This window comes from Acyrthosiphon pisum, chromosome A1, assembly GCF_005508785.2.
Source record: "Acyrthosiphon pisum isolate AL4f chromosome A1, pea_aphid_22Mar2018_4r6ur, whole genome shotgun sequence".
Lineage (NCBI taxonomy): Eukaryota > Metazoa > Arthropoda > Insecta > Hemiptera > Aphididae > Acyrthosiphon > Acyrthosiphon pisum.
Window position 1 is genome coordinate 45461428 of NC_042494.1, and position 21456 is coordinate 45482883.

Sequence of the window (21456 nt, forward strand, 5' to 3'; positions counted from 1 at the left end):
TATTACTATGTATACAAATTTCGGTACGTCTCGCAGGGTGGGCCACGGCCCACCCGGCCCCCCCTGTGTGCACGCTTATGCCAAGTAGGAATAGTTTAAATTTAAAACTATTCATTTTTTTTTTATATAAATGATTAATACTTAGGTACCTACTGTTATTTTTAACAATATAATAATAATACCACAACTATAGTCAAGAATTTGCTTACGGATCTTTAACATAGTATTTTAAATTTTTATCGTTAATCGAAGACCGAAATATCCTCGTATTTTATAATATATTGTTTTACGGTCCTGGAACCGTAAATTTGTGTGCGTGACGCCGGCCGACGATAGTGAGTGATGTGTTTGGTTTGGAGACTGGCAGATTGGAGATGAAATTGTGAGGGGACGGCAATATTAAATAAATATATTTTACAAAATACTTAATACACAAAATCATCTTACTTAGTTCAAGCATCTATAGTTTAGCTTACTTATGCGCTGAACAAGACTTATATGAAAATAATTCCTTATCGTCACTTGGACTTAATAAATTTTCTATAAAGCTTGACGGGTGTTGAAACATTGTAGGTGCATAAAAATATTTCAGTCTTCAGATCTGTGGCCTGAGAGATATAATACTCCGTTAATAATTGGCATTAATTGCATTCATATTGTTGTGCATGCGCGTCTATGAATCTAAAAAGTGTAATTGTTTTATATTGAAAATAAAAAGAATACAGGAAAACTTATAGAAAACAAATATTATAACAGCTATCGGGAAAATATAAATATTACTAACGAAAGTAAAAACTGATGTATTTTGAACAAAATTTAAAACGGTAAATGGTAATAACATTAATAAGAAAATTAATAACTAGACGTCTAGGTAGCATACTATTGAGCCAGTATATCTATTATTTATTTAAATAATAAATATGAATAACTTGTTAGTCTATATACCTAAGACCTAAGTACCTTTGTTTATATTGTGTTTGTGGCCAATACATAGTACAAAAATGAATACCAAGTAGGTTAAGCTTTCCACTAAGGCTGCCCCTATTTACGTCCATATTACATGCAGTATTAAAAAAAAATACTCAACAAGTGAACGATCTAAGTCTTCGTATTTAAATTAATTATAATTCTAATTCAAATCAGTCAGAGTTTAAAAGTACATACTCAACTGAATGAAAATAATTGTAATGTTATTTTTGATTAGGATATTATTGTGATAGGAGAGGTGGACTACATTGTCCAGAAGTCTGAACTAGCAGTAATTTAAATAAATACAATTTACTGGCCGAAAAATTATGTACTAATCACAATTATTAGTATTTACCGCTGTTACTGTTTCACAAAAATATTAAAAAAATGTAGGTAGTACATAAATATACATTTGAAATTATTGTTAATAGAAATACAGTGTTAAGGGGAAATTATATAGGCCTCTTTATAATTTGTGCACCCTTAAAAACAGTGGCGTAGACAAGGAGGGGCGTGGGGGTCACATCTCCCCATTGGCTTTTTATTACCTTAGTAAAAAGTTTTGAGAGGATGGGGGATTTTTCAATTTCCCTCTCCCATTTAGCTAGGTATGTCGTTTTTTTTTATCCCCCCTTTTAGAAATCATGTCTACGCCACTGCCTAAAAATATTGGTCTAGTTGCGCCTATGTTTGTATCTAACGTTTCCACAATATATATGGAGGCGGTGATTTCTATTTAAAAAAATGTACTCTTTTAGAATTTTTATGGCTAGAACACTGGAAGCTATTTATTGTTGAAACTGAGTCAACAATATCTGTGAAAAATAATTTCTATTCTTAACATACATTTAATAATTTGGTTTAAGACATACTATTTTCGGTGGTCTCTTTTATCAATCTCGGAGAATGTGATTTTATGCTATAAATTATAATAAGACAAGTGTGATTGCCATGTAAACATATATTATTATTGTTTGGACTTTGGATAGCTTAAAATAACAATTTATAACATAAATACTTCAAATACTTGTATAACCTACACATGGTGTGTTGAGGAGTTAACATTTTAAGAACAGTAGCAAATAACTTCGAATCTATACAACTATTTTCTATTAAAAAAGTATAAAAAAAAAAATAACGTGTACTAAAAATAAAAGGTTTATTATATAAAAAATGTTAAAGAACAACCAGATTGATTTTAACCACGATTAAAGATAGTATCTTTACTATCTTTAATCGTGATTTTAACAAAAAAAAAAAAGGGTGTGTGTGTTACCAGTACGCGCGCGGGAAGTGAAACTTCTTTTGAACGGTACACGTGAGTGAGTGAAAAAGAAAGAAAGGCATGGATAGACTGGGGTAATGAGGATAATAAAGAAAGAAAAGAAACAATGTTAATTAGATTTTTTTTTATTTTTTTATTCTAATGATTGATAATCATTTTGCTCAATCGGTATAGTAGTTATGATTGGCATATGATAACTGAAATACGAAACGTACATTTGCGACTGAACATTATCGATATATCGCGTAAATAATTTTTTTTCCCTGCATTAAATTATTTCATTTAATATAGTTGTTTAAAAAACAAAAAACACTATATAAATCATAACTCTCTAACCAAAAGTCAGATAACGTTGATATCGGTACAAATCGATACAGCTCAAAGCCCTCTATAAGGCCAGACTACAAAACGGCTCGACGTGCCTAAAAAAAGTGTCCGTGCAGAAACACACCGAAAAACGCAAATTTTGAATTTTCGGGGCCCCGGAAGACGGGGAAAAACGTACCGTACAGTTTCGACACAAGACGCTGAATTTCATCACTGACCTACATACTATAAGAAAACTCGAGTTTCAGAAACGTGGGACGACACTTCGAGTTTTTCCGAAATTACTTTGAGGGGGAGGGGGTCAAAAGTACCCCACTATGGGGGGACTATTTAGAGGGTCTAAAGAAAAATTGTTCGTGGTAAAACGGGGTACCCAAGTTGAAACCGGACCGGACTTAACACATTGAGTGCCAGGCCACAAATGACAAAACTGACCATTCTGACCGGAACATTTTTTTTATAATGTGTTTACCATATAAATGTGTATCATATTCAATACACACGGCACAAATAAATATATTAGTTGTGTATTGAAATTGATACACATGGCACTCAAAGTGTTAAATCACAAAAAGGGGGGTAACTTTCGGTATGTTATACACGTGGCCGTCCACAACCCATAGCCGTTTACAAAATTCAGCTACGACAATCCGCGACTGCGCACACGGATATGTACGCGTTCGCGTTCGTACGATCGGCGTTCGTATGATCGCCCGTTCGCTTTTTTTCCTCACTACCCCGCGTAAAGAAGTTTCACTTCAAAAATTCCTTTATTGTTTAAAATGTTAAATTCATAAATTTTAAATTTAATAAAAAATACAAATATTTATTCAACAAATTTATGAATTACAAAATACATAGAGTAAAGAATATATACAATAATACAAAATACAATCATAATTTATAGTGACAATAGTAGTTAATATAAATAACAAAAAAAAGGTACATTTCAAGTATTTTAAACAAGAATTTAAATTTTAGCGGGATTTCAGTATACATATTTTGACCTACTCAAAATGGTGGATAATAACTTCACATCATTAGTTAGCAATATATATATAAAAAAAAAGTTGTTTATTATCTTATATCTGTGACATTATGGTCATTATAGACCATAAAGTAATTTTTACTTACTTAATTATTTACTCTATGATTTAGTCTAAGACCTAAGCACGAATTAAGATATACCTTAATTAATATCTTAATTCGTGGACCTAAGTTATAGGCACAGAAGACAGAACAATCTCAATGGATCTAGGTCTATGGATCGTCGACCACAGTCCATAGATATATGAAAATAATATTTTATTTCTCTAATGCAAGGTGGATTCATAATAAATTATAATGGATTATTTATAAATCCACCTTGCTCTAATGGTTAAAGTCTTTGATAGTAAATTCATTTTTGATAATACTTATCTTTTATCGTAAGTAAACAATCCAAGCTTAAAAAATAGTTAACAGAACAGACCGTGTCAGTTTGTACTCTGTAATCTGTGTACCTAGACACTAGCAGCTAGTGTGTCAGGTTCGTGCGTGTTGAACAATAATTGTGATTTATATTTAAATTTTTAAGTATAACCGGTGTTATTAAATAACTAATAATTAGCAATATAATATAATGAATGTGTCTTAATATAGTATTATGTATCATGTAAGCATCATTGCATTGTTGTAAATCTTTTAGTTAATTATTTAATTATGCCGCCGTGTTTTTGATACAATGAGTAGTATTTTGTGATAGAATTACAATATAAAATAGCATAATGACTACTAACAATACGACGGCGGAAACCGGCCTCAATCAAATACTCAACGAAATAGCGGTAAATTACTTTATATTTTTGTATTAGCATGTAACATATCACCAGTCCCATTAATACTCAGTTAAAGCCAACATTTATTGTAGTATGTGCAGAGGACGTGAAGTCATTAGTGCCTTGTAAGGTAGGAAATTTTTGGTACTGCTATACTGGGTAGTTATACCCCATCACCCACCTGGGCATGTAAAAAATATATAAATTAGATTTTCCGCCATAGGGTAGGTAGCTGTCTTGATACAAATCTTCTAAATACATTTTAATAATATAATATGAAAAAGGGTATTTAATTATATATAAATCTGTAAATTGAATAACAACGAACAAAAACATTCTAAGACCCACAGTGGTTTATTACCTTGTTTTTTATTAAACCATTTTATACTATATCGGTTTGATCATTGGTTTCTAAATAACCCATACCTATTATATTATAAATACCTATGTGATACCATAGTAATTGTACATTTTTTTTAAAATTATTAATGGGATAAATTTATAATTATGAATGGCGATGAGATAACAAATATGAATGGCTTTTATATAATATTGTAGTTTATATACCTAAATGTACATCTAATTACTTACAAATGTCAAAATGATATTTTATGTTTAACTGTAGGTATATAATTATATAACTAGGTATGTTTATCATTTCAGAAAGTTGATGAATTGGTTGAAGCATTCAATGGATATATTCAAAAAGATTCTCTAAATAACTGTGAACAAATTGAAAAATTATTCATGATGCTTACGAATATAGTCATCCGGTTGAATGATGAACAATTAAGTATGAGCATCAAAATTATATTAAAAACTGCTTCTACACAAACAGTTAGTGTGCGCCAAAAAGTTTTTCTCAATATGCTTCAAAAGTTAGTTCAAAAACATGGTGTTTCTTCAAGGTAAATAGAATTTTAATTGATTAAAATTAGAATAGGTTAGATAGTATGTACCTATCTATTTATTGCAATGATATTCTAATTCAGTGGTCGGCAATCAGCGGCCCGCGCATCTATTGTATACGGCTCGCTTTAAATTCTACGACAACGACATTTAATTGAATATCATATCAAAAAAATCATATTGTATAAATATAATTGAACGTTTCTATCTGTCATATTTTATAATGGTAGATATACCTTGACAGTTAAGATAAGATAAGATAGAGATACGATAAGATAGAGTAGATACGACGAGTGTATTTGGGCTATAATCTTAATTTTCGATTCTGTTCAGTAACGTTGCATTTATCGTACGGTTATGTACGATTTGCGTCATGTCTTAATAACATTTTAATTTATATTTTTGTTTTAAATTTTAAACGAATTATAATGAATGTCGGTACCTAAAAAAAGAAAAATAGATTCTAAATGTCGTGGATTTCAACATAGATCGATCATATTATAATACTTTGTTATTGAAAATAAAGGAAAAATCATGTGCCTTGTTTGTCGTGAATTATTAAATACAATATTAAACGGCATTATGAATCGAAACATAAAGTTAAATATGACTCCTAATATGGACAGTTAAGAGAAATTGAAGTTGAAAAACTACAAAAAGCTCTAACCGGAGAACAAACGATCTTTTAAAAAATAACTATTCAAAATAAAGCCATTATTTCTGCCAGTGTGATTGTAGCTTTGTTAATTGCAAAAGAGGGAAAACCATTTTCAGACGCAGAATCTGTCACAAAATGTGTACTATCTAAGCATGACCCGTAATATTTGTCCAGATATTGTAGATAAGTTTAAAGATGTTTGGATTGGATGTTTGAATGTTTGGATCCATCTACGTGTGTGAACAGGCTCTCACGGCCATTCACACTTAACTGATGACCATCTCCACCATGTACTTAGAGCCAGTACAAGTCATTTTAATGTGGAAATTGAAAAAATAATAAACAATATCCAACAACAAAAATCACATTAGGCCTAAAGCAGTTGTAATTTCCATACTTTTATATTATAATTATTATATTATTAAAAACTGTAATTTTTATGTTCTATTATTTTAATGTCTTAAATAGTTTTTTGTTTTCTTGATAAATGATTTTGAATATAAAATTTTTATTTTTGTCTGGCCCGCGAACTCTTTTTAACTTATGAATGTGGCCTGGGAGTCCAAAAAGGTTGCCGACCACTGTTCTAATTGGTTAATGTCCAATGAACAAAATCTTAAAAATTAAAGCTATAATCGATTAAATACATACTCTAGCCAACCATAGATGTGTATTTTTGGTTTTTTTTTTAAAAAACTTATTTATTGTATTATTTTAAATTATTTGTTGAACTTTATCAATAATAATACTTGTATTTTATTTTGTTTACAATAGGTTAATGTGTGAATGCATAATTAATTCTGAATACCTTGTACATACAAATTCTGAATTCTGGATAGAGTGTTTTCATATAATTAAAAGTATATTAGATACAGTTGACTATAAAGGAGTTAGAGAAATATTGAAGGTAAAAATAATATAATTCTTTAAGTGAAAATTGTATTATATCTAACTATGTCTTTATAACATTTAGGGTTGCTTTGACAAAGTGGTTGCAATGCCAAAAGCATTACCTGCTTCTATATTGCCCCAGTTTCTTGCACTTGAAGAAGTCATTCGATACATATTTGATAGAGAGTCTTGTCTCCTACCTGGTTATTTTGTTATTAATGAAATACTGAAAGTATACAGTGAAAACAAGGGATGGCCTCATTGGGTAAACTACCTATTATTATACATTTATATTCAACAATAATGTTTGTGTCACTCATAAATTGTTTTTGTTTAAAGAAACTGGGTTGTTTGGTATCAAACTTTGTGGAGAGTTTTCGGGGTGCTGCCCAAATGACATCAATGATTGGACATTCTTCTATGTTACCTGTAGTAGAACATTCTGGTTATGCCGATCACTTGATCACCCCATGGAAATTAGATCCAAATACATTAAAACTGACCTTAAAAGGAAATATACCATACCCTAAACAACTGTTGCAGCCACAGACAAAATTATTAAGATATGTACTTGAACAGCCTTATTCTAGAGATATGGTTTGCTCCATGCTTGGTCTACAAAAAATGGTAAATATTAAAATCATAATTGTTATTCTGAATAAATAAATTCATAGTTTTTAAAATATGATTTGTTCTATGATATAACTAACAAAGCTAATGTATATTTGTAATAATTCAGAATATTTAATTTTCAAACAAGTATTGCTCAGATCCATTTTTTGTTGTTGTAATATAGTGACTAAACAAATTTGACTGATTTTTTAGATGATATATATATATTATATTATTATTCTTTTAAACATACAAATATAATAATAATCGTCTGTTGAAACGTCAGTAAATTCTGGACAAATGAAATCCATCAATTTTGATTCAAATAGATTTATTAGATGGAACATTTTCCATCTGATTCAAATCATGTTTGGTGAATAGCTGTGCCATATTACAGCACAAATAATTTCAATAACTTCAACATCAAATTGAACTCAAGACTATATAATATTATTCTTAATAGTAAATAGTTTTCCAAGTCCAATATCGTACAGATAGTAATCATAGATTAGAAAAACTTTATATAAACTATTTTATCCCTTTCATTCCAATATAATTGTATTCAGTGCAGTAACCTTTTTTAGAATAAACAAAGGTGTATAGTATTGGAAGAACAACTGGTAGAATTAATAATTAGATCAATGGAAAAAAGTGATAAAGAAGTGACAGAAGGTGCAGACCCAGAAGAAAACCATTGGCTATGGTTACATATTTCAAGTCAATTAATCTATTTTATATTATTCCAATTTGCTGTATTTCCAAATGTTGTCAATGCTCTTCATGAAAAAGTATAAAAATATTTTCCCCCGTAATTTTACCTTCCTTAATTTTCTTTAACTGGTGATTATTAATTTCAATTATAGTTGTTAAAAAAAGATTTACATAGATCAAGAGATCGTTTGATGTGGGTACTTTTACAATACATATCAGGAAGTATTCAACGGAATTCAGTAAGTATTTATTATTTTAAATACTCAAAGTACAGAATATTATTTATCTACATGGGCAATTTTATTTATTTTAGCTAGAAAATATTTTGCCAGTATTGAAATTGTATGATTTATTGTATCCTGAAAAAGAACCATTACCTGTTCCTGACACCAGTAATGCACTTTGCACTCATCAAATGGCCATTACTTGCATTTGGATTCATTTATTACGTAAAGCACTTATGGACAACATTAAATTCCATAGACCAATACCATTAGCTTTAAAAGCACATCATGAGTAAGATGTTCTATTAAAGTTATATTATTAACATTGTAATCATATGATTATATTTTGTTCAGGTATTTACAGATGTTGGTACAACCTTCAAATAGTGCTTTGTGTATGGGTACCGATTACCGTGTACCATTATTGTGTAATGCGTTTTCCACAAATAATGAATGTTTATCCCGTCCAATGGCTGCTCTTGTAGATGCTGTGTTAGGGAGTAGTAGTAATCGAGGTATATCTGGTGTAACATCCAACACACAGCAGTCGACTCAGTCACCGGTAATAACACCTGCGGTAGGAGGAACATCTCCAGTAGCTTCGGTGCCAGGTTCTGGTGGCACTACTAGTCCAATTAGTGGGAATGCTTCTTCTTCTAATGCTATGGGTCCAACTACACCACTCAGTATGGCTGTTTTAGATTCATTGACAATTCACGCAAAAATGAGTTTGATTCATAGTATAGTGACGCATGTACTGAAGTTGGCACAGTCTAAATCTAATTTAGCACTGGCACCTGCGCTCGCAGAAACATATAGCAGACTTCTAGTTTATACTGAAATAGAATCATTGGGAATCAAAGGATTTATAAGTCAGTAAATATGTGCTTAAGATATATTAAAATGAATATGATAATAACTAATTACACATTATCATATTATTATGTGATGGTGATTTACAATATTTAAATATCTTTAAATTAACTCCTCCCTTAACAACATGTGAAAATTTGACTATCCAGTTCAAGACTGCAACCACTCGAAATATAACAAATCCGAGTTATTCACACCATCTTATAGACCATCTTATGACAATTTCAGTTCAAGAACGCAATAAAATATATGTTAATTATTGACCTCGAGAGAGCATTCTCAATATTATAATTTACATTATGTTACATAGAGAAACAATAAAGAAAACACGTCATTCCCAATAAAGCAGTATTTTGAGTCGTTGCAGTCTTGAACTGAATAGTCAAAATGATTTATATAAAAAATATATATTTCCCAAAACAAACTATATAATATTACATAATAAATGCTTAAATGTTATTTAAAATGATAACATTATTTTTATTAAATGTTTGTTATAGGTCAAGTATTACCTACTGTTTTTAAATCACATGCATGGGGAATTCTATATACTCTATTAGAGATGTTCAGTTACAGAATGCATCACATTCAGCCACATTATAGAGTTCAGCTCCTTTCTCATTTGCACAGTTTGGCTGCAGTACCTCAAACTAATCAAACTCAACTTCATTTATGGTAAGAGTGGTCACCGGTTTTTAATTTGAAAGGATGTTCAATTCTAAAAATAATGGTTGTAGGTTTTACATTTCTACTCCCATTATTGAATAAGTTATGAGCAAGTGAAAAAAGATGCGTGACGTCATTGGGCCCGGCTCATCTTAAATGTCTATCTTTATGTGTAAAAGTTCATCGCTTCACACAAAGATTTACCAACCACACAGTTTAACAAAAATATCACTTAAAGATTTATTAATATTTAAAAAAACTAAACATTATATTGAATTTATTATTAATCATGTTTTTTACATCGGATTTTCACCAAATCATTTAAAATAGCCATAGCTACATTAATTTAACATTTTATAAAAATGTAAAGATATTTTTTTTTTTGTTGTGTGCTTCTTTAAGTATATATTATATATTAATTCATAACTAATAATTATAATTATATGTTTAGCGTGGAAAGCACTGCATTAAGACTAATTACTGGCCTCGGGAGCAATGAAGTTCAACCACAATTATCTCGATTTTTAAGTGAACCAAAAACTTTGGTATCAGCTGAATGTGAAGAACTCAACCGTGCACTTGTTTTAACATTAGCTAGGTCCATGCATATTACAGGCACTTCAGCGAGCCAAGAAGGGTCTTGGTGTAAAGAGTTGCTGACTACAATCATGGCCAATACACCACATACTTGGGCTCCACATACATTACAATGTTTTCCTCCTGCACTTGCAGATTTTTTTGTCCATAATCCCATTACTAAAGAAAACAAACAGCAACTAAAAGTATACCGATTAAAATTATTGTCAACTATTCAAACATATAAATGAACATTTATTTTTAGAAAGCAGTAGAAGAAGAGTATCGGAATTGGGCGTCAATGACAAATGAAAATGACATCATTGCACATTTTTCTGTACCTACTGCTCATCCATTGTTCTTATGCCTTCTTTGGAAAATGATAATAGAGACTGACAGAATCAATCCAATTGCTTATAAGTAAGTATGATGAAATAAACATTTTAATTTTAATATTGAAATTAACAATCCGCTACAAAATTTAATTTATTTGTGCTCGGTATTAAACTCTTGTTTGCCCTATTTAATTGCAGCTAATTCTATTTATACTATGGTTATTTAAATAACTTATTACTTTTACTACTCTCATAACTCTATTTCTATTACTTCTTATACTGAGTTTGAGATTTACACATTACCTTCATTAATTGTTCCTCAGAATTCATAAATTATCGTTTCTTATTATGTTTTACTTATTGAGTAGGTTTTATCTCCACCACAATATTTTTATATTATTAATTATATTTTAGGATATTGGAGCGAATAGGTGCTCGAGCTTTATCTGCTCACCTCCGCAAGTTTTGTGATTATTTGGTTTTCAAATTTGCTGTGTCAGAAGAAGGCCAACATGTTAACAAATGTGTTGATGCTATCAATAGCATGATTTGGAAATATAATATTGTTACAATTGATCGCCTTGTTCTTTGCCTCGTAGGTTTTGAAAAAAATATTCAAATACTATTTAATTCCATCTTAAGTCTATTTAAAAAAATATTTATCAATTATTGTATTGCAGGCACTTCGTACACAAGAGGGTAGTGAAGCTCAAGTGTGTTTTTTTATTATACAGCTACTTTTATTCAAAGGTGCTGAATTCAGAGCTCGAGTCTGTGAATTTGTTAAAGAAAACTCACCTGAACACTGGAAACAATCAAACTGGTAATGATATTTCCAAAAAAAAATTTTGTATTTGCCTTAAACTTAATTATTAACAAATGTTGTTTAGGCATGAAAAACATTTAGCATTTCATAGAAAATATCCTGAGAAATTTGCCCCTGAAGGAATTTTGGATCCTGCATCATATCAGCCCTTGCCTGTGTATTTTGGAAATGTTTGCCTTAGATTTTTACCGGTAATGTTAAAATAAATATGTGTTGGCACTAAACAGTAAAATTAACTAAATTTAATATAATGTTCAATATATTACTATTAATAATGCTACATTTTTTATTTTACATAGGTTTTCGACATAGTTATTCATAGATACCTTGAATTACCACCAGTAACGAAGTCATTAGAAACACTCTTAGATCATTTAGGATGCTTGTATAAGTTCCATGGTATTTAATACATATTTTTAAAGTTGGATTACTAATTATAATATACAGAATGGAAAACAATGTGTTTAAAGTCTATATAAATCAAAAATATTTTCAGTACCAGTTTTGGTATGAAATTCTTGTACTAAATGATAAAAACTGTGTGAACTATGATTTTAAATATTAATATTTTAAAATAGCAAAAAATACAAAGTAAAATAGTTCACTCACTGTAAGCTTATCAAGTGTTAAAGTAGAGCTGTAAATTAACTTATGTTATGACTTTGTACTGAATTCGGTGGTTAAAAATTTAACTTTTTCATAAACATTTGATTAATTTTAGAAAATTAGCATTTACATTAACTTTACACGGACTAGTGATACTTATACAGCTATTCTCATTTTCTTTCCACCCTGTATGTATTTCTATACTCTGTCCAGCGAGAGAATGCGCCGATTCTGCGCATCCTCCCGTGTCTCCTTGCTATCAAAACCAGTTCTTCTCTGGCAGAGTATTGCACGGGGAACCAGTTTTGGTCGGTACATTCTCTCGCTGGACAGACTATACATAATTATTATAAATACATTTATAATACTTATAATTTACTAATCATTTATTTAGATCGTCCTGTCACATATTTGTATAACACGTTGCATTACTATGAATCCAAGTTACGTGATCGGCCTTCATTAAAACGTAAACTGGTATACGCGGTGCTTGGATCACTATGTGAAACACGTGGATGCTGGACACTGTCTGAATCATATCAAAGGTACAACATACAGACACCAACATCCACGATTTCCAATTCAATGGGCACTAGCACCGATGTCACGGTTACTCCTTCGGCTCCTATATGGGTGCCTGATCTAGAGTATTATGTTATGCTGGTCAAACGGATTACTGACAGTATCCTTTTTTTTTGCTTAGATACAATTTCAATAATTTTGGTATATACATTCAGCATTTTCAACAATATTTCTATACAGTGTGCGTCATTAATACCAATTTTACTTTAAAACATTGTTGAAATAATAGTTAGTACTTTAAGTGTTTCTTATAAAAGCCTTTGAGTCAACTGAGACACTTATTGTTTGACAATTAACTGTCCTTGGCTCAAAATTATAAATGTTTTCCTTAACCTCTTTTAAAGCCATGAACGGAAATGTGAAGTTCCCAAATATAGACTGGAGATTTAATGAATTCCCCAATCCTGCTGTTTATGCACTATACATGACATGTGCAGAACTTATGGCTTTACCACTAACTCCAGCTTCAGTGGCTAATTCTTTACTTGATGTCGTAATGCAAAGGTAACTTTTATTATTGTTATAAGTTAAATCTATTAGAATTAATAAAAATTATAACATTTGTGTATAGGTATACTGAAATCCCATCACATGAAATACACTGCTGGATAAACAGTATTGGTCTTATAATGTCTGCCATGCCAGAACCATTCTGGGTGACATTACAAGACCGAATCATGCAAATGATGCAAAGTCCTGGTTTGGCCACATGGCACTATGCACACACGCCATTCCAATTATTTAATTTTGATCTTGCTCATGGATGTATGCTTGACAACCGGTTTATTTACATGTTAGCCTTGGCGCACGCCACATGGCATCATGCTGGCGTTGGACACATTGCTTCTATACCACTGTGAGTCAAAACTATGGACTTGTTATTGTTATTAAAATATTATTATCTATATCATTGACATTTTGTATAGGTTTGTAAAAGAAAAACTTGGTCCATCTGTGTACAGCGAAGAACAATTTATATTCTTATGTCATTTGGTTGCACCATTCCTATCTCGTTATAATCTTGATAAGCCATCACCATCTATAGTAGACGTCACTGTCGAACTATTTAATGCTTTGGAAAGAATGGACAAGCATGTTCAGACTCTACATTACATGGACCCAATCTGCGATCTATTGTATCCTTTTTTTCTTTACATTTTTAACCAACACTTAAGTTTTTTTCAGCACAGACACTAAAATTTAATTTAAAATTTAAGTTTCCTTAATAAATTAATTTAGGTATCACATCAAATATCAGTATGTGGGAAATTTAATGAAGTCTGAAGTGGAAGGAATTGTTTACCGCCTTAGACTGCCCTTACAAAAGAAATTGAGGTTTATTACACAATTAAGTTTAGCTGAAGTTGAGGCAATGAATCAACCAAGTGCAGATCCTGCAGTTGTGATCACAAATGGTACAAATGGTATTGCAACACCTCAAAATACTAATGCTGCATCTGTACCACAGTAATTAGTTGAATTTAATAATCAATTATTTTTTACTGTACTATATTATTAATTATTTATACAATACAATACAATACAATTATGGTTTTTTTAAATGTTTCAATTTTATTTCAATAGATAAATTATAAAAACATGATCCTATGATGATTATAGAGAAATAATTCATATTGTAAATATGAAGATACTTTTAAGTTTTTCTAGAAAAATATAAGAAATATGTACAATTATTTTTTACCACACAGTTAAAATTGTATTTAATATCTTAAGTAATACCCAAATGATGTTTTAAGACTGATGTCAAATTAATGAAAAATAATTTTAAAAGTTTGTTACTCTAATGTCGAGTTGCATAAAAAACTGAATAATGGTTCAATTAATTTTATTAAACCAATCATGTGCCACTAAATGGTGTTCAAGGGACCATTACTTCACTATTGATTCATTTAATGTTTAGTGATAATTTATGCGACCCGACAGTAGGCTATAAACTAATGTATGTTTGATAATATTTTTTTAATTAAATCATTATGTATTAATAATACTCAATGCTTGAAAATTTATTCACCAACTGTTTCATAATTTAAGAAATAAGGAGGAAGAATGAAACAATTAATTTCCCAAAAAATATATTTTTATTTATTTATTAAAATTGACTTTAGTAACAAGACCAGCTGCTATAGTAGTACCAGCAGACCGTAACATCACTCTACCCAATTGTCTGATGTCTGAATATACCTCTACACAAATTGGCCTTGATAGATTTATTTTGATAAGAGCATGAGTATTTTTTTTTATCATTCGAGGATTTTTCTTGATGACTTCACCAGTACTTTTATTTAGTTCTGCTAAAAGTCTACTGACAACTGCTGATTCTGACGAACTTTGATAGTGCAATACAACTTGATGCCCACGAACAATAGGGAAATCCACATTAAATACAACCACTCGTGCTTCTAATACTGATGTTACTGGTATTGGAAGCAAAATATCACATAACACGCAACCGGAGTAAATATTTTGTGCATCATAACCAGTAAGCGAAACACTGATAAAGTCACCAGCTAATCCAATTGGCTGTGGCAATTCATCTATTTCAATACCTGATGAACATAATATTAGTAATATTTTTTTTCAATGTAACAAATTAACAAAAATATTCACTTTTAATTTGGGCAACTTCTCCTTGTGGTTGTACCAAAACCTTATCACCGACTCTAAGCTGTCCTGTTTCAACTCGTCCGACAATTGAAAATCCTGATCCTGAACTTTTAAAAACATCACTTATACATAACCTTAATGGTTTAGAAATTGCCCGCTCCGGTGGTTTAAATGAATCTAAAAGCAAATATGTATAATTTATCTGTTTTAAAATATCTTTAATTTATTTGGTTACCGACCAATAACATCCATTAGACAAGGACCATTATACCAACAGGTTAGTAATGATTCATTTGCTTTTGTAGCCAGATTTTCACCGCTTAATCCAGAGCATGGTACAAATGTAACATCAGATTCTTTGTAACCAGCTTGTTTCAAAAAAAGTCCAAGTTTTGTTTTAATCTCCCCAAATCGTTCTTCAGACCAGTTGACAGTATCCATTTTATTCACAGCAACTCCGAGTTGAGTAATTCCTGAGAATAGAAAAATATTATGTATTTTCAAACGCAAAATAACAAATTTTTTTGTAATTTACCTAGAGACCGTATTAAGAGGGCATGCTCTCGTGTCTGCCCTCCACTGTCAAATCCAGTTTCAAATTCTCCTTTAGTTGCATCTACAACTAACATAGTTGCATCAGCCTGAGAAGCCCCTGTAAATTCATCGAAAAAATACACTTTTCAAATCTATTATTAATGTTGAAACATTTATTGTATACATTTTTAATGCTAAATTCATAATATATGAAGTTAATTTTTAATCATAAATTTTCATATGCATATTATAATAGTGCAGTTTTCACTCGATAATTCAAAAACTTCATAAATGGAACTAAACACTTGGACCCCTCTATAATTAGAAAAAAAATACATGTATTTCGGGCCTTCTATAATTCAAAATGTCTGTCTGTGGGAGACACTACAATTCAAACTTTTTTTGCTAGACCTTTAAAATTTAAATTTTTATGTAATATTTTATGTATAAACTCAAATAAATTTGTTATAGCGATTATGTATAAAATATAACCTAATTAACGAACTCGTAATCAAACAAAAAACAGCGGCGATAAAATATTATCGTAGTTTATTAGTATCGTTAGATAATACATAAGATTTATTTAATAACAATTAATAATACATAAATATATTATTAATGAAATTGTCAACCTCTCTTTAATTCAAATTATTTTTTCCCTCGATTATTTAAACACTCGGTAAATCTAAAACCTCTATAAATCAAATTTTTTGCTAGCTCTCCTGAATTTAAAATTATCAAGCGACGACTGTAGTAATTATTTAGAATTATTTGCCACCAATAAAACAATGACACAATTTAAATTTAAAAATTAATTTCATCACATGGATTATAACAAGTAATATCCATTGGCGATTATTAAGTTATTCAAGTGATTCCAATTTCTATATCAATGAGTAGAAAAAGACATATGCCATAGAATTTAATTAATTTTTACCTGTAATCATATTTGGTATAAAATCTTTATGTCCGGGTGCATCCAGCAAAGTAACATCTTTAGTTTTTGTTTCAAACTTCAAATGACCTACGTCCATTGTAATACCACGGTTTCTATTATTAAAAGTATAATATAAAAATAAAACATCATATAACATATTATTATACATAAAATTAATAATTACCTTTCTTCAGCAGTTTCGTCTAATACCCAAGCATAGACAAAACTCTGTTTACCTAACTTTCTACTTTCATGCTCATACTTTTGTATAGTTCGCTGCTGCACATGTCCTAATTTATATAGTAAATGTCCCATTAAAGTGCTTTTTCCTGCATCGACATGACCAATTATAATTAAATAAAGTTGATCCTTGTGAATAGAAGTTGATAATCCTTGATCGTCCCTTACTTTGTTGCTCCTATTAAAAATGAATAAAATATTAATAAAAATTATATTTAACTATTTATTAACTGTTTAATACTTGGGCGAATTGAATTTACGATCTAAACGTGGTGATCCTAAACGAGCATTTTGAGGAGATCGATTGCGAGGTGTTGCTGCCGGTGAGCATATGGGTGTGCTAAAAGGTGTTTGTTTAGGTGTTGCAATTAAGTTCTTATTTTTTGAACCTGAAAATAAATTATAAATAATTTTAAAACTTTAAATTTGCGAATTTCCTAAAAATCACAGAAAATATGCAAACAAATTAAGGACAAATTTACTTATAGCAGAGCATTTAAAATTACTAATGGAGGACGGAATGGCTGAGCGGACTAAGGTGTCGGTTGTGACGAGTACCATCACCGTTTTGAAACCCGGCTGCGGGCGGCACTTTTTTTCGGGCAGGCGTGGTGTCTGGAGAGTGGCCGCCATCCCCCACCCGGACATGGCAGATACCTACGGGTGCCCACTAGAAAATTCTACCAAACTAACAAACACACGTGTTTAAACCTACAGTACCCTCCCCCATAGTTAAAAACCCCCAATGGCCTAAGTTTCCGAGGGTTTAAAAAAAAAAATAATAAAATTACTTATATACACATATTTTTCACTTTTTTTAGTATTTGTTACTAAATATATACTCCATTCAAGTCAAGAAACACAGTCAGCAGCTGACTTGTGCACAGGGGTATGAAAATACTACATGATTGACCGGTATATAGATAGTTGACTCGGTGAAGGTGAAAAGCAGGTGTTGCCTGACTGCCACCGATGAAAACGGGTTGCCGTAGACTGTGGTTCTTAACTTAAATAGACCATAAACTATAGAGCAGTCCCTATTTTGTAATGCAAAATTAGACATACAAATAATAATTAATATTACTGTATGCAATATTATTGCAATGCTCTACTATATAATATATAAATATGTATGGTGTACCTGAAATAGATGCATTTCCAAAACCAACAATAATGTTGTCTTTATTTTTTGATGAAGAAGCAATAACAACAGTAGGAGGCCTACTTAATCTGCTCTCAGCAGGTTGCTGATCCTTTACTTTTGTAGCACCTATATAATTTATTATACAATTATAAATATAATAAATATAAATAATCTAATAAATGTATTAATTGAAAATTATTGAATTTACCAATTTTTGAATTTATTATTTGATCAACTGTTTTATCAATGTTAAATTCATTATTAATCAAATGCCCTGCTATAACATCTTTGGCAAGTTCAAAGCCCAAAACTTCTGTTACTCTTTGTAAACATGAATTTACTTTGGCATCAGTTAAGTCTTGGTCCGAATCAAACTTGGATTTGTGATTAATTAAATAAATTGCTAAAATAATATTCAAAATAAATTAAAACTTGAAAATAAATTTATGAAAGATGGTCAGTATTTACCATCACTTGGAGAAATACAGTCATCTTCAAATGAATTTGAATAATCATCATCATCATCATAATATTCATCTGGAAATATTTACATGAGTAAGTACTATATTAAAATGTTTCTTTAAATAGGTAGATAGAATTAATTTTCATTCTTGAAATTATATATATAATTATAAATTTTTATTGGTATCTAATTGAGAATAAGAAAAAATATTATTTAAAAAAGAAATTATTTTATAATCGTACATTTATTATTTCAAGAACTTCCTAGGTTTTGATTATTTTCAAAGGAAATTATGAATAGCTGTGAATGTAAGTATATTATGTTAAAATAAAATGGTCACTAGGACTTTATATCTTTGGTGGCCACTTTTAAATACTCAACACCAGAACTCTCGGAATGTCAATGTAAGTAACAAAGTTATCGAGTATATAATTGTAATTATTTATTTATTTAGATTTCAAAGTAATACACCACACAGGCCAATGCAAAATTTCTCAAATGCATAAGCAAAACTGTTTGTACATCGGTTCAATATTTTTATATCGAAATAATGATGAGTAATGCAGAGTAAGTGGCCTCAAAGGTTTACCAAAAAATCCTTAAAAAGTGTATTGCAAAACGATTCAGAGATCTGGCGATTGACTGCAGACGAGCGCCGGGTTCCTGGGTATAAAAAATCTGACAGCGGTCACTGTCGTAAGAAAGTTTACCATCGGAATATTGCGTCGTCCGTATGTTCCTGTGGCGAGCCATTTTAGTGGTCTGCGAACGACACCACACTCAGTGCTTTTTTAGCCCTCGACCACGTCGTAGACACTAGACCTTTGTGTACGTAGTACCCTGTAAGTAGTTGTAGTCGTCGTCACTAGACAGACGAGCATTCGAAAAGGGTAATTTATCTTAATTCATGCCAGGTAGACACGTCCGGTATCGTGGGGTGAGTATTTGACACTCGACTTCCATACGATATATTGCCAATTGCTGTAAATCATTTGGTTTCACTTCCACACTTTCACGGTTTTTCGGTTCCGTTCAAGTTCAAAGGCCGAACTTGTCACTTGATAGTGTTATCCAATAAAAGCACTCGATTACAACAACACTGTTAACAGTTGCGATGATAGTAGCATACTATTATAGCACAGTAGCACCACCACATATCTTCAATAGTTAAATCGTCGATTATAACATGTTATAACATTGCAGCACACACTAGCGCCGTTCTATCTAAATATAGTCTGTGGTTCTATCTATATTATTCTATTCTGTGGTAGATTTAAGTCCGGTAGCACTACAGATTACAATTATTTTCATTTTACGTTTACAGGAAAATAATATTCCGTAACAAATGTGACATGGGTAGAAACTAGAAAGTAGTTCATATTATCGTTGTAAATTCCAAATTATAAGTTTATGACAGTGGCGTATACAGGGGGGAGGCCCTCTAGGCCAGAGCCCATAGTGAAATTACAGTTTCAATTAAAGCATTGCATGTATATTTACACTGTTTACAGTTATTCACCATGATTAAGTTAGTCGGTTGATTAAAATCGTTTTTGAGGAATCAACAAGGAAATTTTAGATTGTCAGGACTTGCTTTGTCGATTTATTGACTTTGATGTTAAATTCATAGTAAGATAACATTAAAATACATAAATGACACTATCCATAAGCTCCCTAAAAAATGTATAATTATTAAATTATGGCTATGTTAGTCGTGCTATGCTTGACTAGTGATAACTAATAAATTAGCCCATACTGAAAATAATTCGTATATACGCCACTGGTTTATGACATTGAGTAACACAGTACATCAACATTGTAGCGAAGATTAAATGAAACTATAATAAACTATGGTCTGTGAACATGTTAATGTTCGATAGTAGTAGCCAGTAGGCTAGCAGCAGTACTTCTAAGAAGATACGAAGACACGTTCCCTTAATTAACTGTTTAAAACTATATAATAATGTCTACGGTTTCTTTCCTATAAATGTTAATAGTGTTCGATGTTCATGACCTGACACGGGCAATGGTAATTATTCCGAAGTGACATTGAGACTGAATATCGATTAATGAGTGATGACTAATGAGTATATTGACAAATAATCACGAACGTGATCTTCATGAATATTATTATTCATACATTTTTTAGTACTTTAAGACGACGGAGAAATGTAGAACAACTTCACTGACAAGCGCGAAGCCAAAGCGAATGGATCCAATATCGTAGATACCCGATACCGCTATTCAAGATACCGATACCGATAACGATATTCAAGATAATATCATGCCGCAGAGTCGCAGAGAGACAGACTCACGGGTGTATGAACAAATAGGACCCGGGTCATTGAGATCCCAACCATACCTATGGTAACAATGTGGATCTAGTTGTCTCGGAATCAAATTATCGAGTTTTGATCTAAAAGTCCTGATAATAGGATTTCTGTTAGTGTTATCACATTAAAAAAAAAAACATTACCCTTGATCTCTATATAACTATAATTCATTTATGTATATTTATTTAATAAAATATACGTGCACGACTAGAAATTTATTATAAATACCTAGTTTTATACACTTTTGGCTTTTGAGAATACAATAGTTAATTTTGAATAATATAATATGTAAGTACCTACTTTAAACTAAAAA

The 21456-nt window shown here is 30.8% G+C and overlaps 2 protein-coding genes across 2 annotated transcripts; one reads left to right on the plus strand and one right to left on the minus strand.

Annotated features, from left to right (window-relative positions):
* The first annotated feature begins 4046 nt into the window (after positions 1 to 4046).
* Positions 4047 to 14760, plus strand: LOC100165209 (mediator of RNA polymerase II transcription subunit 23). The gene is made up of 21 exons (XM_001951297.5): positions 4047 to 4407; positions 5062 to 5306; positions 6740 to 6872; positions 6939 to 7121; positions 7196 to 7483; positions 8053 to 8256; positions 8332 to 8418; positions 8493 to 8695; positions 8758 to 9275; positions 9777 to 9951; positions 10394 to 10724; positions 10784 to 10938; positions 11268 to 11448; positions 11534 to 11676; positions 11744 to 11870; positions 11979 to 12078; positions 12680 to 12967; positions 13212 to 13371; positions 13439 to 13723; positions 13794 to 14003; positions 14107 to 14760. The coding sequence occupies exons 1-21, from the start codon at positions 4348 to 4350 to the stop codon at positions 14336 to 14338; spliced, it is 4308 nt and encodes a 1435-aa protein (XP_001951332.2). The 5' UTR covers positions 4047 to 4347; the 3' UTR covers positions 14339 to 14760.
* Positions 14761 to 14947: 187 nt separating this feature from the next.
* Positions 14948 to 20130, minus strand: LOC100167320 (HBS1-like protein). The gene is made up of 11 exons (XM_008186375.3): positions 19521 to 20130; positions 18816 to 18884; positions 18556 to 18750; positions 18345 to 18473; positions 17445 to 17592; positions 17148 to 17381; positions 16964 to 17076; positions 16028 to 16144; positions 15732 to 15965; positions 15496 to 15669; positions 14948 to 15434 (listed from the first exon to the last, which is right to left on the minus strand). The coding sequence occupies exons 1-11, from the start codon at positions 19561 to 19563 to the stop codon at positions 14971 to 14973; spliced, it is 1920 nt and encodes a 639-aa protein (XP_008184597.1). The 5' UTR covers positions 19564 to 20130; the 3' UTR covers positions 14948 to 14970.
* Between the last annotated feature and the right edge of the window lie 1326 nt (positions 20131 to 21456).

Excerpts from the sequence above, each read along its gene's own strand:
- LOC100167320 (XM_008186375.3), bottom strand. The coding sequence starts at position 19,563 with ATGGCTCGCCACAGGAACATACGGACGACGCAATATTCCGATG. Across the intron at positions 18,751-18,815 it reads CTGTATTTCTCCAAGTGATG|CAATTTATTTAATTAATCAC; the intron begins GTAAATACTGAC and ends ATATTATTTTAG. Across the intron at positions 17,077-17,147 it reads GACGAAACTGCTGAAGAAAG|AAACCGTGGTATTACAATGG; the intron begins GTAATTATTAAT and ends TTTTAATAATAG.
- LOC100165209 (XM_001951297.5), top strand. The coding sequence starts at position 4,348 with ATGACTACTAACAATACGACGGCGGAAACCGGCCTCAATCAAATACTC. Across the intron at positions 10,725-10,783 it reads AAAACAAACAGCAACTAAAA|AAAGCAGTAGAAGAAGAGTA; the intron begins GTATACCGATTA and ends ATTTATTTTTAG. Across the intron at positions 13,372-13,438 it reads CTTGATGTCGTAATGCAAAG|GTATACTGAAATCCCATCAC; the intron begins GTAACTTTTATT and ends ATTTGTGTATAG.